Source organism: Marmota marmota, unplaced genomic scaffold (genome assembly GCF_001458135.2).
Source record: "Marmota marmota marmota unplaced genomic scaffold, marMar, whole genome shotgun sequence".
Lineage (NCBI taxonomy): Eukaryota > Metazoa > Chordata > Mammalia > Rodentia > Sciuridae > Marmota > Marmota marmota.
The window spans coordinates 7,285,374-7,304,737 of NW_025999880.1; the positions used below are offsets into that span (position 1 = coordinate 7,285,374).

A 19,364-nucleotide genomic window follows, 5' to 3' on the forward strand; every position below is an offset into this window, starting at 1 on the left:
GAAAACTTGGAAACTTCATAAATCTCTTCTATAAAAAACCTGCCAGGTAATGACATAACTAATGGTGAAAGACTGAATGATTGAGAACAGGCAACGATGTCTGCTCTTGCTACTTATGTTTAGCATTGAACTGAGCTTCTAGCCATGCAGTAAGGGGAGAAAAGAATTAAAAGGCACACAGAGTGGAAGAGAATAGATAGAACCATCTTTATTCACAGATGGTATTGTTCATGTATAGGAAATCTTAAAGGATCTACAAAAAGTTAATAGGATCTGAGAAGCAAATTTAGCAAAGTAGTAGGATGCAAAATTGAAATAAAAGAGTAAATACATGTATAAAGGAGTACAGTGGGCAAGGGAAGTCTTTTCAACAAATATGAACTTCAATTTCACACCATACACAGAAATTAATTTGAGGTGTCTCATAGACCTAATTATAAAGCCAACACTATAAAGTTTCTAGAAACCCTAGAAACTTTAAAGAACATGGGGGCACCTTGTCATTACAGTTTGGGGTTGGGCACCAATTTCTTGGGTCATAGAATAACCAAGAAAAAAACAAGTTGAGCTTATTTGCTAAAAGTATTGCTCATCAGAAGACACTATTAAGGAAATGAAAAAAGCCACACACTGGGAGGAAATATTTGCGTTCTCCATATCTGACAAAGGAATACATCCTAAAAATATAATTGCAAAGAATTGAAATCATGCAGCAGAAAAGATACAGAAAATCCCCAAATATTTGTAAATAAACCCATGGGTATTTGAACTGAGTAATAATGAAAAGGAAACCTAACAATTGGTGGTAAGCAGCCTAAGCAGCACCAGGAAGGACCTGTGCTACTTCAGTTGCTTGTGTTGGTGATGGTTTAAGAAATGTGTGTGTGTGTATGGATGCATGTGTGTATAAATTATTGATTTATATAATATATGTACACACACCCACATATATTCAAATCAATAATGAAAGGATAATCTAGAAAATTGGGTAAAAGACTTGCATAGTCGTTTCACACACACACATGCTATATGTGTGTATACACACACACAAAAACACATACTTATACACCCAAAAAAATATTCAGTAAGGCTTTGAAAAGGTGTTCAGTATCATTAGTCATCAGGAAAGTGAAAATTAAAACCCCAGTGAACTACAACTACAAACCTTGTGGAATGGCTATAATTAAAAAGACCCAGAAAACTGGAACCCCTTAATATGTTGTTGGGAAAGTATAAAATGATATAATCACTTCAGAAAATTGCTTTCTTTCTTATAAAATTAAACATATTAATCCTGTGATTCAACAGATATCACCCAACAGAAATGAAAACTTACATCTATAAAAAGACTTGGGCAATAATGTAAATGTTAGTTTTATTCATAGTAGCCCCCAAATGGAAATAATCAGTAGACAAATTGTGTTAAGTAAATCACTGGACTACTAAGCAATAAAAAGGGATACATGAATATATGCTAGTACATGTGTGGATTTCAGAAAAAACATTGAGCAGACAAGAAACCAGAGACAGAAATGTATATAAAACCCCACTTATGTGAAATTCTGGAGGAATTGGACTTGGTATGTGTTAGTGTAGCAACAGTGCTTGCCTTGGTAGCTGGAGGTCTACAGGACTGAAAGGGTGCCAGTGAACTTTGGGGGTTTTGGGGTCACGTGGATGTGTACATTTATCAAAAGTCATACCGTTCACTTAAGATCTATGCATTGCTTTGTAAATTAGTCATCAAGAAATTAATACCCCTGCCTGCCCCCACAAAATGAAAGTTCAAAAACCAGACCAGCTTAGTTCAAATTCTGACTCTGACATTTGAAAGCTATGTAGCTATGAGCAAATTATTTAACCCCTCTGTTTTAGTTTTCTCATTTGTAAAGTGGAGTTTATAACAATACTTAATATAGGGGTTTTGTGGAGATCAAAATGAGTAAATACATGGAAGTGCTTCAAAAAGCACCTGGCATGTAGTAATAATAATGACGAAAACACTTTGTTTTAGAGTTGCCTATGTTCTTGTCTTTGAAAGTTGATAAAGTAAATGGGGTGTCTTGAGGAACTATTAACTAAATATTTCAAAATCAACTTTTATTAGATGAGTAACTCTTGCCACTTGGGGGTCCTGTGTCCCTTTGTGAATCTGACAAAGGCTTTTGCCCTCTTCTAGAAAAGTGCTCCTAATATACACACACAGAATTTTGTATAATGGGTATTAGTTTCTCTGTAACCTTGAGGAAGTTATAGATGTGTGTGATACATTGATTTTGTTTTTGTTTTTACTTAAGTAAAAATCTGGCTAAAGTCCCTTCTTGCCAAGTATAAGAAGAAATCTGATATCAGTCAACATGGGTTGGTGCCTTCCCCATCTTCAATCCTGCAAAAATGGCTCCTGTGAACTTTGAAGATAGGATTGCTCACCTGGCCTCACACCTGGTCCTTAGCTCATACTCATCTGTCATTGTCCTTGCCTTTAGGACCCACATAGAGCAGGTGTCTGAATCCAAGCTTCTGGCAGATTTGGCCACAGGGAACTGCTCCAAGGTTCATAAGTCTGCTGTCACCAGTCCCCAGGCCTCCAGGACAGCCACACGCCTATCCTATCTGATCCTGCCATGAGCTGGCTTAGGTTTCTACTCCCCAAGGCCTTGCTGTACCTGAGCCTCAGGAATCCAGAGAATTGACTTTTTCCCTTGTCATCTTCTAAGCACTTTCTCTTCACTCTCCTTCTCATTCATACAAGCCAGTTTCATCTTGGGCCTATGTGTTTGAAAATCCACAACAGCCCAACATCTTATTTTTGTCCTAAAACACACAAGACTTTTGACTTCCTGTTCAGCCAAAAAAATACCCAACCCCCAAGACAAAAAGCCCTGGAGACCCCTAGGAGGTTAGGAAATATCTAGTTCTACATGGTCTATAATCTTAAAGGTCACTTGGGCTGTGATTTCCTGTGTCAGCCATAAGGAAGCTCTAAGCTCACATAAGCAGGGGAAGTTTCAGAAAAGCAATCAGTGTAGAGCAGTGTGTGAGGAGGTCAAAGGGAAATGAAAACTGGCCAAGATGTAAATTTTTTAAGTGAAGGAGTTTGGGCCTGCTGCATAGAGCTTTTGAAGGGGAAGATGGGAACTGAGGATTACACTGTATATTACAATGAACTTGTATGTCTGGCAGTGATTACAGTCTGCTTAAACATGTAATAAATGAGCAGAATGTGCTGCTTTTTCATGTGGGGCCTGTAATGACATGGTTCAAATCAAGACTGCCACTCTAAAGGGTGTACCCATCGAGTGTGTGGGACCTTTTAGTGTTTGGTTTCTGTTTACGGATTAGGACTCTCTTCACACTGAGCTTCTTATTGCCTACAAAAATCAGGAGCCTTAGGGGGAATTATAGTTGTCTCTGCAGCTTGTCAGATCAGAGTAACATCAAACCCTTTTTATTTTATTTTCCTCTGTTGACAGAATAACACCGACGGACTTCAGGAACTTGCCTATGGGGGCTTAATTTATTGCTTGGGAGTTGTGTTCTTCAAGAGTGATGGCATCATTCCCTTTGCCCACGCCATCTGGCACCTGTTTGTGGCCACAGCAGCTGCCGTGCACTACTACGCCATTTGGAAATACTTATACCGAAGTCCTACAGACTTTATTCGACATTTATGACCAGTCTGGACTAGGTCTCCAAACAGTATTATCTCAACTGTGGCACTTGGGAGTGGGGTAAGAGCTGAAAATTGCACAGGGGAAAAAAAAAAAAGCAATGCACTGACTTTCTTTTGAATATAATTACTGTGAAAGGTTAAAAGCTGTGTTCTGGATTTCCCCCCTCACAGCAAACAAATAAGGCAGTGAGTTCATTATTCATTCCATTCCACTATCATGAAGGACTCTGGATAGACTTTGGCCAACTGATGTTTACAAACCAGAATTTTGTATTTTAATTTTACAGATTTTACTACATGATTTTTCTAAATTAGTAGGTCACGTTATAAAAGTCAGTGCAATAACAAAACTTCCTTTTTAAGAAAAAAAAATTCTTTCTATCACTTTCCCATTCACTGTGTAAAGAATTATGAACAGAACTCACACTACTTTTTACCATGTTTCATCTTGGCATAACATGGTTATTTTTTAAATAGAAACTTTAGTTTTTTGTAAATTTTTAAAAAATACTTCATTGACCTGCCTCTCTGCGGTTCCTCATTCATGTTGTGAATTTTTGCAGCAAGCAGTCAACATTCCACAAATGAACAAACATTATACCTCTTCTGATAGTTTTATGAAGTGTGGAAAAATTGCCAATTTTTAAAAACTGCAGTTTTCCAAACTTTTCTGCCAACCTCTGACTCTGAATTCAGTGCTGCTTTGGGCCATACACTTGACACGGTTTGGCTTACCAGTGATGGAAAAGCATTTTGATATCATTAACTTTTTCAAAAGATCCAACTTTTCTCTATGCCTTTGCCATGTTTTCTTCAGGGTCTCTTTCAACAGTGGATGAGTATTCTGTGTGCTGTGCTAGTATTGTTGGGCTGGCCATCCACTGAAAACTTCTCAAGAGCATTATGAATTACAGTGAAGAGTGGTATTATTGCCTGTTCTGTGCCCAACAGGTTAGGTCACTGTCACTTAGCTTATAGTATCAGTTTGATATTCATTTTAAATTGTGAAATCAGATTATAAATTCACATTTCTGCCTTTCCTCTGCATCTCCCGATATACTTTTTTTTTTTTTAAACTACAAAAATATTTAAAGCATTGTTTGACAGGTAGAAACTTGTATCTATAGTCCATGAGTTATATCCTGGCTCAGTGGAGTAGTATTTATATATTATTTTTGTTTTTCCTCAGTGTGTTGTATTACAGCTAATGTGTTAGTTGCTTTGTTGGTTAACCTCTCTTGTTGGTGTTGTAAGAAATGAAATAACCTTGCCCTTAGTTCGGGTGCCAATACTGCCTATTTTCTAGCAATGCACTTGCTCAGTGGAATTGTTGAATTGATAATTAGCTTATTAATTCAAATTTTGTACTGACGTAGCTTTAAAAGAGAGTTTATTTTGTGTGTATGTTTAGAACTCTAAATTATAGGGGAATAGAACTGATGTTTGCCGATGAGTTCTTAATTAGGCAAGGTACCCAGCGACATCACCACCCAGACCACCTCTATCTGCATGATTCTGAACATCTGGATGCCTGTTGTTTTATTGTGTATATTTTATTTTAACATATGAACTTTTGTAGATTGATTTAAAAATCTGCTTAAAAGTTACACTGTCAAAAACCACTAAAATGTATGTAAAAATTATGCTGTAGATTAGAATAAAATTGTTACTTGGATTTATTCCACTGTCTCTAAATCAGATGACTCTGAAAATAATAATGCATATTTGAGATCTTTAGTTTATCTTGGCATTTACAAGTTGTGTACTATTTCCTTTTTTAAAAAATCATAATGGAAAGAAGAATATGCCCTTTCATTTAGAACTTTCTAGTCTACCTGTTAATAATTGAAATTCCAGGGCCAGCTCAAACATTAATCAACACTCTTATCAATCTAAAATATGCTAGTCGTGGCCTGAAGACAGTTTTGTAGATGATGTCTCTTTACCAAGAGCAGCCTTTTGGTTGAAGTTATCTGATACACTGCAGTACTAAGGTCACAGGCTTTTCTGTTACCAGCCATACATACGTCATACTGTAAATCTAACTACTCTGAATGTTTGGTGCAAGAAACTAGGATCAAAGAGATTGTAAGGGCTTCATCCTTAATCAGGGAGCTGGGACAGGAATCCAGGTCTGTCCCATTCCAGAGCCTCCCGTTCACCGTACACCACTCTGGAAAAGAGTCAGCAAGAACAAATTAAAAAAACAAAACAAAACAAAAAACCTTTTGAACTGAAAATTGATTGAGTGTGGGCCTGGAAAAGAAGACGCTATTCATACAGCATAGAGCCTCAATAAACCCTCAGACAGTGCTCCATCCAATCTAATTTTGAGAATTGCATGCTCTGAAGCAATATTATCCCCCATGAACTCCAACCTCTAGTTCACCAGGATCACTTCCTCCAATTCTAGAGCACACTGCTGCCCTGTCACCTTCCTGATCAGCATGTCCAGCCTAAACTGTTTCTAAGGACCAGACCTCTCTACTCAACTGCATAAGTGTCCCCGGGCATGCTCACTTATCCTGTTATTACCTTTCCTTATCCCCCGTCACACATATCTCTCTGAAATTTCTCATCTTAGTTGATGGTATGGTCACCATGGTTCATTGTCTGTCTGTCCATCCATCCATCCTTGGTTTCTCTTCTCTCAACCCCAGGAGCCAAGCAGTAAACCAAGCTGTCACCTCTGCCTTAGTCACACTGTGATCAGGTTCCTCACCTCCTTTCCCACTGCAAGGCCTTAAGACGCCCTGGCTAGCAGTCCTCAGACTACTGCAGCTACTCCCTCATTTCTATCCCTGCCACCCCTCAAACAAGCTCGTCCTCCACACTGACACCAGCATTTTCTTCCTGAAATAAAACCTGAGCATGTGTCTCCCCAGCTTCAGAACTTCCGTTATTGTTAGCCTGTAAGACTCATGCCAAATGCCCTTAGCCTACTCTTCACGTGCTGATTCCTTGTGGACTGACCTCTCCCCCAACTGAACCCCTCTCGACACCAGTGCTGCTGGTGAACTTCACAGCCTCTCTTTCTCTTTTTTTTTTTTTTTTTCCTGACTTTGGTAACCGTGCTTTTGCGCCTGCTGTTGCTTGGCCTGGAATGCCCTTACCAAATCTCTCTGTTGTGAGCCCCACACATGGTTAGTGGTCCTCCTCTTTGATTCTACAGCCCTGATACTCCTTCATGGCCCCTGTAATATTACATTGATGGTGTTTACTGTCTTTCTTTCTTTCTTTCTTTCTTTTTTTTTGTATGTGTGTGTGTGTGTGTGTGTGGTCCTGAAACCAAACTCTTGGAAGGCAGGGCTGAGTCTCATCCACCTCTATTGCCAGCTTGGAGTGTAGCGCTGGGCTCATGGTAAGGACAGTTTGAATGAAAAGAGAGAGAATGGAGGGTGGTTAGGCATGGTGTTGTGGAGGACAGAGACTGAGAAAGACAGATTTTGGTTTTCAGCAAGTTCATCTCGTCCATCATGAGCACTGAGCTGGGCTCTAACTGACTGGCTGGAACCTGACCTTCAACTTTTTCAGAACATTTGGAGCAACCACAGGAAAGCTAATGAGAAACTGGAAACTGGGGTGTGAATATTAGTGTGCTCTGAATAAGAAAGAGTTAAGCTTGTTTATTGAAGGTTTCATCAAACCTACTATCAACAGTTCATAAGCTTGGAAAATTATTTCACCTACTCTATTTCCCCTCGGTCCTTCTTTTCCGAACATAATAATAAAATAAATAGAAATAGCACTTAGTTCTGCAACCCTTGAGCCTTAGTGAAGATTATAGTAAAAAAGTAATAACTTTAAATCATACATTTCTACCCTAAAAATCATATAACTATATGAAATTCTTTGGAAAATAGAGACAAGAAAATTAAAAATTACTGAATCCATTCATCCTGACATGTTTTCGTACGCCTTTTGTCAACCTTTCCCACCTATTCATAGAATTTTCTACATTGCAAATATGCCATGTATATAATTTTATATAGTACTAATTATCCCCACTTATTATAAGCATTTAAAAATATTGTAGAGTTTTATACCTAGAATTTTCTCTTTCCTTTATGTGCTGTGCTGAGGATTAGACCCCGAGCTTTTCACACTCTAGGCAACATAGCCAGAATTTTCAATGGCTCCATCACTTTTCAGAACTGAATATACAGACTGTTTTGCTTAATCCTTCACTTAAATTTGGAATTTTAGATTTTTTTCAGATTTTTTTATTATTATAAATAATGCTACAGGGACCATATTTATGATTGGGGTTTAAAGATAATAATAAAAAATTGAGTATTACTTATGAATTGGGTTCTGTCTCATTTAATCAGTACAAAAAAATATTATAGGTAGATGATTTTCCTATCCCCATTTTACAGATGAGGAAGCAAGCACAGAGGATGGGTTCTTTGCCCAAGGTAAGTGGCAAAGCCCAAATAAACTAAGGAAGCTTTGAGTCTGTTTTCCTTCTCAAGAGTTCAGTTCCTGGGTCAAAGGTTCATTAATGGATTCACCCAGAGAAAGACCTAAAAATATAGCTCATGCCAAACATCCTTTTTTTGCATCTTTGGGTTATGGCATCACATGCCCAATTAGATGGAGAGTGGAAGAGGAAAATCTCCAAATGAAAACTGACCTCAAAGAAGCTGGTTCAACTCCCTCCTCATGAAGTAAAATAAAGTTTCCCAAGAAGACCTGGGGAATGTTTTCAGTTTTAACAAGGTTAGAATTACTGCATTCATGTCTTTCTGCTGCTTTTGCTGTTTGAAATAGACAGTGCCAATATGTTCTTACATTCTGTGCCATTCCCACCTACATCCCTGCAATACATCAGTGATGGTATTTTTCCAAGAAGCGGTGCCACTGTGCACTCGAGCTGCTTTGCAAGGGGAGTTAAGCTGTTCTCATCAGGAGCCAGCTCAGCACAACAGAGCACTTTCTCACTTTGCTACACAGCTCATTATCACTCAGACTTTCGCTGCAGTCAGAAGTCATTAAGTCAAAGTAGACTAGTGAGGCTTATGGAAGAAAATGTGGGGAAATATACTTTGGAGCCTACCCAATCTCCTAGGAGAGCCCACAGGTTATTTGCTGCCCTGTTCCAGGCCATACTTAATGCATGTAGTCTGTCGGCCAATGGAAAGGCCAGAAAGACATTCTCAGCAAAAGTATTTGATTCTCTTAAATCATTTTCGGAATCCCATCAGTGAGCTGCATTGCAAATCAGTGTAGAATCAGACAATCTGTGACAAATTGGCTGAGTGAGCTTAGTTAGGCAAGTTTAAGTATTACCTTTGAGTCTCAGTTCTTGCCTGCAAAAAGGGTATACCAACTTCCTCAAGCATTGTCATTATGTTTAAAAAATATACCACAACTGTTTGGTTTCTACATTGTGGTATATGACTGGCAATCGAGAAAATGTTCAAGTGCTTCCTTTGCATATGGCCAAGCTTTTAAAATTAGAGCTATAGCCTACCTGGGGAGATTTTTCATGTAGACACACCTGAAGGGATCTGCATTTTCTAGCTCTTAAAAATGGCCTTGGATCAAACAATGGCCATAGTGCAACTGAAGCATGTGATTACCCCAGATTTCTCATAATTTTCTGACATCTAAGCAAACGATCAGAAGTTGAATATCCAGGAGAAAAGAGGAAACTGGAGCGAGTCTTTTTGTGCCCAGGTGGGAGCTGCGTATTCCACTTACAAAAACAAAGGGCCTTCAGTTAGCCAGATCCACACTCTGGGCCATTTGGTCACCATCTGTTATTACCTGAGCATGCCTCTTGGGCTAGTCACCCACCTAACCGATCTTTAGTGACTTATTAAAGAATTCCTTCCTACTACAGTACTATGATACCTTGTTTCTTTCTCAGTGATGTTGTAGGGGCCCTGATTCACACATTCATTCATTCAACAAAGGTTTGTTGGGTGTCAACTATGTGCCTGGGACTGGTCCAGGCATTGGGGATGCTAGAATGAAAGAAAAGACGAAACTGCCTGTTGCTCAACCTACATGCTAACCTGCCCCAATCCCTTAATCTGAATCAGATACCTTTGTACGCTTTTGTAGCTCTGTTGGCATCTCATAGATGCCTGTGGCCAGCAAACACAGCAGCGTGTGTAGGCAAGCAGAAAGTGCTGCAGACACCCAGGTTTTCAACATAGGAGCCTTACTTTGTGCAATGCATTGATGATGCATCTGCTGAAATGAGTTACCAATCTGAAAATTGGCTCTTTTTTTTTTTTTTTTAATATATCAGGGATTGAACCCATGGGAGCTTTATGACTGAGCTATATCTCCAGCACTTTTTTGTTTTGTTTTGTTTTATTTTGTTTTGAGACAGAGTCACCCCATGTTGCTTAGGGCCTTGCTAAATTGCTGAGGCTGGCTTCAAACTTGAAATCCTCCTGTCTTATCCTCCTCAGCTGCTGGGATTACAGATGTATCCCACCTTGGCCAGCTGGCTCTTATTTTTGAGAGCAAAAAGTGGCTTATTATTTAAAGGAACCCATAGTGACCTTTTCCCTCAAATGAATAACCCTCATGCAAGAATGACTCATCCTCTTCTGTAGCTGCACTTTTAAGTATGTCAAGTTCATCGGAAGGAGGTTTACTTTTTTGTCCCAGGCAAAGGATGGATGATGAATGAAAAACACGTGCCTGGGCTGAGAAGTTTTCCTTCCTTTCATACGGTGCCTGGGGTGCCTGTGGTCCCTCCATCATTCACCCCAGTCGTATGCTATGTCACATTTATGATTTGGGGGTACAGTAATGAATAAGGTAGATCTCCCTGCAGAAGCAGTGTTTCAGTTGAGACTTGAAGGGTGAGTGAGCCATTGCCAGGGAGACAAGAAGTGAGGGCGCAGCATGCAGAGGCAGGGTAGGGGAAAGAGGGCGTTTCAGGCATAGGAAGCAGCAGGGTTCTGGAACGGCATGGGGTGCACTTGGAAGAATGCGGCACAGGATGACTGGAGGGGAGATGATACTGAGAGTGAATAGTGATTACATTCCCACTAAGGGCCCAGCCCATGCTTCATGTTTTATATATTGACTCATCTGTTATTTTAGGGAGCAAGGAAGGTGATCTTGTATCCATGTGCATTCTTTTGCAGCAAACCGAATCCTAGAAGGGTTTCTTCATCTCAATATTTCTGGACTTCCTTTTTCTTCCTCTCACAACCGTGGACCTCCATAACATTTTTATAGACGGCCAATATTTTATGGCTCATCTGAACTCTGAATACCCCTTTCTTCATGAGGCATAGGAACAGCTTTGTTAATATCCTGTGTTACTGTATTAAAATTGGGGGGAAATACAAGACATCATGAGTGGGTCATCCATCACTGGGAATTATCATCCTTTGCTGTTGACATAGATGATCAAGATCTGAGGATATTTGTGGAAGGAACCCTTTATCCAGACTGCCAATGTGTTCAGGTGTGCTCCCAGGTGCCAGATGCTTTTCCAGGTGTTGAGGTTAAGGTGGTGAACAAAGGAGACGCAAGTGCCTTGTCTCATGGGTCGGACATTCTAGAGAGGAGGAAACAGGTAATAAGTAAGTAAAATATACAGTGTGTTAGATAATGCTAAGTACCAGGGAGGAGAACAGAACAGGAAAGAGGCACAGAGAATGCCCAGGACTGGGCAGGTGTGTGCGCATGAGCAGCAGTGTGTGGACGGCCTCATGAAGAAGGGGGTATTGAGTAAAGAGCTGAGAGGCAAAGGCCTGGGTCCCCCAGGTGCCCACTGGGAAAGGCCTCCAGGCAGAGGCCACAGGAAACACCAGACCTGAGCTGGAGAGAGCCTGGGGCCAAGGCCCTGAAGTGAGTATTTTGGGCAAGGGGAGAATCTTCTTAGCACTGAGGTCAGGGAGGTGACAAGGACTCCCTCCCTTGATCAGAGTTGAATCAGGCTCCTCTAAGTCTTTCTGACTAGTCCCTGACCTTTGGCTCTGTTACCTGTTTATTTCAGTTTTAGCAAGACTCCTACTTGGTCATTTTAGTGAAAATTTCCCACCCTTGATGGTGGATCCAATTCCTACACCTCCCCCTTAATATCACCCTGCCTGCCTTCAGCAAGAAGCGTTGGCCTTGCTGGTCCTTCACAGTAATTTTCCTCTGACCCAGCTACTGCTCCTTGGTTATCCTTCCCCACTTTTCCTTGTTGCCTTCAGCATTTGTTGCAGGAATCTCCCTGAATAAAGTCTGCCTTTCCGCCCTTAACAAGTGGCACAAGTTATTTTTCCTTTAACTGAATTTATCTTGGTACTGAATGACCGAGTGCCTAAGGCCTCATAAGCCACTGTGAGCCCGCCGGCTCACATGGGGGGCAGTTATTAGTGGGAGTTTTGTGGAGTCGTCCATGCCCAGGTATTATGAAGACCTCAGCATCTCCATTCAGAACACCAAATTGAGGCCTGGCTTCTAAATAGCTGAGAGTCCACGACAAATGTCTGAGCCTCTTCATTTATTATTAAAATGCAGATGACAGCAATCAGACACGAACCTCCTAGGATAGGAAAATACTACGAAAGTGTTCATTTGAAAATGATAATCCATCTTAAAGGTCAGAGTGAACCAGTGTGTTCCCAAGAACCTTGGACAGTCTAGTTATTGTGGGGGGATGGGGTGGGGAAGATTTGCCACTCAGTTACAGGAGCAGAAACTGCAGTCCTTCTGGCTGACCTTCCTCCCTCCCTATACCATCCCCCTGGCTGTCCTTTGCTCTTTGAAAGAAAGCATCTTTGTGCAGAGTCCTGTCTCTAGATTGTTGATGTAACTGTTGCATAGCTCCCTTGGTGGCAGAGATAGCATCCTATGCCTTCTTTGTTTCTGTTTAGTGTGAGGAGCTCAAAGGCTCTCTACAGATCTGTCTTAGGGAGTGTGATCTGGTGACAAGGAGAGAAGAGAAACAAGAGGGTGCCTTGGCCCTGCTGAGCCTTGACTTCCTCTTCTTGAGTGCGACATTTAGGTTTCTGGCTCAAAGGGCGGCCCTGAGATTATTTGCATAAACTCTCTCTCTAGCATCGGACCTGAAAGCGAATGAGTGTCAATTAGTCACAATTATATTTTCATCAGAGGTTATTATGGTTGGGATCTGGAATATTCCTCCAAGGCTCATATGTTGAAGGCTGGGCCCAATGCAGTAATGTCCAGAGGTGGGTCCTTTAGGAAAAGATTGGCTCATGAGATCCCTAACCTCATCAGTAGATTAATCCATTTGATGGGTTAATAATTTAAATGGACTATTATTGGGAGGTAGTGGAGACTATAGACAGGTGGAGCATAGTTGGAGGAAGTAGGTCACTTGGGATGTGCCCTAGGAGACTGTGTCTTATCCCTGGCCCCTCCTCTCCTCTCTCTCTCTCTCTCTCTCTCTCTCCCTCTCTCTCCCCCTCCCCCTGTCCCCCCTACAAGCCAAGCAGCTTTCCTCCTCCACACCTTTCTGTCATGAAGTTCTGCCTCACCTGAGGCCCAGAGAAATGGATCAGGCTGACCATAGACTGAAACCATGAGCCAAAATAAACTTTTCCATCCCTAAGTAGTTAATGTCAGGTGTTTTTGCCACAGCACTGAAAAGCTGACTGACACAGAGGTGCTCTGATGAATATGAAAAAGTCCTTGGCTAGAAATTAGGACCAGGGGGCCCAGGCAGTTTGCCCTCATAGAAATTTCCTTTCATCTTCTATTAGTGAAAGAAAGACTGCGGGAAGCCATCCTTGAAATACAGGAGGATCTTCTCTGGGCATGGTAGCCAGGGAGAGATAGGCCTGGCATCGGGAACTTTCTGTGGCTGCTGTCCCACAGTGACAGATTGCCCAATACATGGGACCTGTCCCTCCGCTCTTCTAGGAAGGTCCCTCATAGTAGCTCCGGAGATGGGCATAACCATTTGGAACTGAGCAGCCCACCTTTAACCTTTTCTGGAAAAGAAGATTCTAGAAAATCTCTTTGATGTTTCCCGATATAAATAAAACAGGTGCGGGCTCCATTTTGTCTAGAAGCTCCATCCCTCAGCTTGCCTGTCCTGCCACTGCTTTTGAAACTACTTTTGTGTGTGTGTGTGTGTGTGTGTGTGTGTGTGTGTGTTCTGTGGGCTTTTTTCCACAGTTTTATTTCTCAGCCAGCCCATTCCACCCAGGGGAACCCCATTCCCACCGCCCACGGGGGACGTGGGCGGGAAAAGACAACTCTGCCATCTAAGGCTCTTCCTTAAGCACATCAGCTGCTTGGGACTTACTCTACCATCTCTCTCTTGTCCCCAGCTTTGGTCATCATCATATGTATCCCACTGAAGAACTAGATGACATTGTCTCCTCACCTTTCTTAAACCTCCCCTCATCCCAGGTCTCCCTGATAATGTTATAGTTAAAGTTTCGTCCCAGGGTTTCATAAACTGACTTCCAGACCACTCACGTATAATCGAATCAAGCCTTTATTGAAGCACACCGGTGGCGCCTGACCAGAACATAAGGCTGTTCCCCTGATCATCCCCAAACAATTGCAAGGGCCCTCCTTATAAGCCTGAAAACCGCAAAAGGGATGTTCAGGGGGTCTAGCCAATGCAAGCAAGCCAGGTTACAGAAGCGGGACAGTGCAGTCAAGCGGAGGGAAGCCTAACCAATCACAGTTAGCCCAGTCACCCCAGTTACAGAAACAGAGCCCCGTTACCCTAGCTACAGAAACAATACCCCATTAGGTAGTTCAGTGTTCTTAAAGGTTTCTATAGCAAAAGGAAAAGAACATCTTGCTCCAGTCATGACTCTTCTACTTGGCATGGTTGTTTTACAGGATGAAGTTATAAAACAAAATGGAGTCACATTTGCTCCTACTATCACAATACCACTGCCTTCTGGTTTTCCTAGTATATTTCTAACCTCTTCCTCAGTCTTCTTACCTGGCTCCTCCTGCACAGAGACACAGATTGGTGTCTCTCCTTTACTCTCTTCTTCTCCCCCTCCCAATCTCCCTTGGCAATCTCATTGACATTTATGGTGAGGGTCTGCAACCCCAGCCTCTCCCCTGACTTCCAGATCCTTCAAGTCATTTACTTTTGGGCTTTTTCCATATAGATGTCCCACCATATCCACCTCAAAGTCAGTATTTTCCAAGCTAAATATATCACCCTTTTACCCAAACCTGATCTTCCTGCTATGTATCCTATGTAGACCAACAGCCTGAATATCCATGCAATCACCTAAACTGGAAGTTATTCTAGACTTTTCCTCTCCCTCACATGTATTCCCCACATTCCATAGCCCCCAAGTCCCTTGTACTCTCAGTTCAGTTCTCTCTCTAGACCTTCACCTTCTCCATAGACACTGCCTTGGTTAAGGTCCTGAACCATTCTCAGTTGGTTTATTGTGATCGTTCCAACAGGTCTCTGCTTCTGTCCATCCCACTCCTTCATACTCACACACCTTTCATGGAACATGTCTGCCAGGGCATGCTTTCTAAAATGAGAATCTGATTCAGTTCTCTGAAGTGGCTCCCTTTCTCCTTCAGGCTAAGCTTAGTGCTGGATCTGACCCCAGATGACCTGTTTGGATTCATCTCTTATTGCTCAATAGCCCATCAAACTGTTTGCTGTTCCTCAAATATTCCAATGTTTTTCCTTGCCTGCATGACTTTGCTCATTTTTCACCTTTATCCACCCACCTAAATGTTACTACTTATTTTTCAAGTTCAATTTCAAGTGTTACCTCCCAAAACTCTTTTCTGGCCACCCTAAACTTAGAACTGGCTCTTCCTAATACATCCCATGTTGCTAGTCACAAATTACACTGTAGTTTACTCCCCTCTTTCCCTCAGCAGATCTCAAGGTGAAGAAGAGTTCTGATTTTTGTACTTCTGATCCTTAAGAAGTTCTTGATCTGTAGGAATCTATTTTTGAATGAATGAAGACTTGATGGTCAACAGTAGCAGTGGCACTGAGAAGACAAGAAACAGGGACACCAGGCTGTAAATGAGCCATCAGCATGTGTACTGAAGTCCTTCAAAGTGACAGCAAAGAGGAAAATCTTGAGGCAGGCTTAACTTCAGCTGACCTTCTTTCCACCATAGAATGTCCACCTCTTCCTTCCATCCTGCAAAGTTGAGCCTGAGCAGAACAAAATTAAGAAGGTAAAGCTTTATTATCACAATGCTGAATTAAAATTATTCACACTCCTTGAGATTATCTGCTCTCTCAAATTGCGTTCTGCCCCTTAGCTTGGACAATCAAGGACTGACTACGTCTCTTTCCAGAATACTCTTTCCTGATGCATTAGAGCAAACTGGCAACACTTTTTGAGATGAAAATTGTGTCAAAACAACCAGGCAAACCAGGAGACATCTTAGATTAGCAGAAATATGATGGGATTCAGAAGATCTGAGGTTGTTTCTCAGCTACCTGGATCACTGAGGCTCTGTCAACTTAGAACAGCCAGGGCATTGGTCTATAGGGACCCAACCTCAGGTATCCCTCTTTGGAAATTTTCCAACACCTTCATGGCTGTCATTCTGCCCCCTCTCAGTTTTCTTGGGAGACCATTGGGTGGCAAATGTTCTAAATCCTATGATACAGTTGAGAGAAAGAACCTCCTGCGAGGTTAATAACCCAAGATCACACAGTGAATTGTAGAACAAGCCAGGACCTGAATTCAGGCAGAATAACTTGGAAAGGCTATTTTACCAAGTCCTCTATGAGGCATCATCTGTTCTTTATTTAAGTCTGGGGGAAAATTAAATTTGAGAAAAAAAGAATAGGAACATAATTAAAAGACCTGGCAAGAGAATATAAAACCCGGAGGGAACAAATCATTCCTTGGTGCCTTTATTTTATTTTTATTTTTTTAGCTGTTTGAGCATTCATATGATTTTCTGTATTCCTTATTCCCACATGTTCCTTCTTCTTTTTTTAAAGTCAAATCTTCAGGCTCTGAAGCTCAAACCTTTCAGCACCTGACTTCCTTGGGGCCTGACCTCCTCTTTGCAGAGCCAGGAGCTGACCAAGCAACTTAACTCTGGTCTTTTAAATTGTAAAAGCTTTTTATAATGGAAAATTTCACATATATATAAAAGTTTATAGCAGCCAAACTCTAAACAACAGCAAAAAAAGAAAGAAAGAAAGGAAGGAAGGAAGGAAGGAAGGAAGGAAGGAAGGAAGGAAGGAAGGAAGGAAGGAAGAAAAACAGAAAACGTAGCCTAAAGGGATTTAAATTTATTGCCATCTCAGGACATTAGCCCAATTTCCAATTCAACTGAGGGAAAATGAGCTCAGGATTTGTAGGGGTATACCTGCATCCAGATATTCCTAGCTGTGTGTTGTTTGGGTAGTTGCTCTGAAACTTGGTTTCTCCAGTTATAGAATGGGAATACTCAAGCCAACCACCATGGAATGGCTGTGACAGTGAGAGGAGATAATGTCTGAGAGCAAGTTCTATAAGTTATAAAATGCTCTTGAAATATGAAGGACTATTATTTTATAGTACTCATGGAACATCAACATGTAAAAGTATGGTTACTCTGCTCAGGAATGTTGACAGAAGGAGCTCTGCTATGCCTGTCTCCTATTCAAATTTAATCCTGAACTGCTCTCCTTATACCATCTTGTTTTTCACCTATTTGTCTACTAACCTTGCTATTACCACCACTCTTCCTCCTTACTTAAAGAACAATTCTTGCATCAGTCTTGTCTCCATCTCTACCCAGGCTTTTCTAGTCACCAGTCCTGTTTTCCACCCAGACTATACCAACTCAGACTGTTTTCAATTGACACTCCCCCAGGGACACCTATGGTTTTCTTATTCCAGGAAAACCCTGATTGGCAGCACCCCTGCCCAATAGTCAGGACTCAGGCAGGAGGCAGTATGGGCATAGAAAGGAGGCAGAAATTGAGGAATCTTTGCAGCAGATTCATTCTTATGGACTGAGGAAGGGACTTAGTTTCCTTAGAAAGAGTGACTTAGGGACCTATGGTGACCAAGATGAAACCCATGATCTAATGGAACTTATATTTAAGAGGTAGAACTGACTATAAACAAACAAACATAAAAAATAAATAACACAAAGTACTAATAAACATTTCAAATGTTAACAGGAATAATTCAGACTTAGGGACTGGCAAGAGACTAGAGGTAGGTGTGGTCAAGGTCATGGGTTGTGACTTTGGTTTTGTCAGTGCCCTCCCCATAATAACCATTGTGAGCAAGGAGGCAAGAGCTCTCCTTGCTGCTGGCAGCCATCTCAATACTCTGAGAGTAGTTTTAGTTAAAACCATCAATGCAGAAAAGAGAACAAAAGAATGAAAAATTGAGTCCTTCATGCTATGGATAAGCCAATGTATACTATTGAAATGTGAAGCTCACCTAAATTATAGATCTTATTGTTAGGTGAGCAAATGTTATAGTTTGCGTGTGAGGTGTCCTCCAAAAAGCACATGTGTGAGACAATGCAAGATGGTTTAGAGGAGAAATTATCTGGTTATGAGAGCCTTAACCCAATCAGTGAATTAATACCATGATGGGATTAACTGAGTGGTGGCTGAACGTGGGTAGGGTGTGGCTTCAGGAGGTAGGTCAGTGGGGGCATGGCTTTGAAGGATATATATTTGGTGTCTGGCAAGTGGAGTCTCTCTCTCTTTCTGTGTCTGCTTTCTGATCATTATGTAAACTGTTTCCCTCCACCATACTCTTCTGTCATTATGTTCAGTCTCACCTCAAGTCTGAGGAATGGAGCTAGCTGCCTATGGACAGAGACCTCTGAAACTATGAGCCCTCAAATAAACTTTTTCTTCTCTACAATTGTTCTGGTCAGATCTTTTAGCCACAGCAGCGAAAAGGCTTACTAAAACAGAAATTGGTACCATGAGTGGGGTTGTTACTGTGACCCACCTGACCATCATCATCATCATGATCATCGTCAGCATTTGGAGCTTTTTGGAATTGGCTGGAGAAATTTTGAGATGTTTTGGCAGTGCAAGTTGGAAATGCTTTATATTGTTGTCAGTAGAGCTTATGGCCGATTCTGGTGCGAGCTCAGAAGACCAGAATGACAATAGGACCATGGACAGTGAAGGCAGAGCTCAAGAGGATTTGGAGGAAAAGAAGGACGCTATTGATAATTGGATTAGAGACCATTTGTATTACGTTCTGGCTGAGAAGTTGTCTGCATTTTACCCATGTCTTGAGACTTTCTTTGAGGCTGATTTTAAAAGTGATGGACTTCTTGGCCAGGTGCGGTGGTGCACACCTGTAATCCCAGTGGTTGGGGAGATGGAATCAGAAGGATCTAAAGTTCAAAGCCAGCCTCAGCAAAAAGCAAGGCACTAAGCATCTCAGTGAGACCTTGTCTTTAAATAAAATACAAAAAAAAAATAGTGATGGGAATGTGGCTTAGTGGCTGAGTGCCCCTCAGTTCAATCCCCAGTATCCCACCCCCCGCAAAAAAGTGATGAACTTCTTGATCTGGCAGAAGATATTTCTAGACAGCATAGCATTCAGGTGGTGACATGGATAATGCTGGCAGCTTTTAGCCAAATTTCAGAATGCAGAGCAAAAAGATTTGAAAAACTTGAAATTGAAAGGTGGGAGTAAAACTGGGGCTAAGGAAGTTACTGCTGCTAAAGACTTTACTGCCACTGAAGAAATGCTAAAGACTTTGTCCAGAGACAATAAGAAAGGGCTTGAGGGCATCTCAGTAACTGGAA

General features: G+C 41.4%; 1 protein-coding gene across 5 annotated transcripts in view; it reads left to right on the forward strand.

Annotated features, from left to right (window-relative positions):
• The window catches only part of Mmd (monocyte to macrophage differentiation associated), a 98,345-nt gene that overhangs the window by 24,183 nt on the left and 54,798 nt on the right, over window positions 1-19,364 (forward strand). For 4 of the 5 annotated variants that reach the window (XM_048788647.1, XM_015495446.2, XM_048788657.1 and 1 more), the window contains one exon: window positions 3,474-5,352. The exons of the other annotated variant lie outside the window; for it this stretch is intronic. In XM_048788647.1, coding sequence (XP_048644604.1) covers window positions 3,474-3,674 — 201 coding nt within the window. In that variant the 3' untranslated portion in view covers window positions 3,675-5,352. Of the gene's footprint in view, window positions 1-3,473; window positions 5,353-19,364 lie in introns of those variants that run through there. 5 annotated transcript variants of the gene reach the window in all.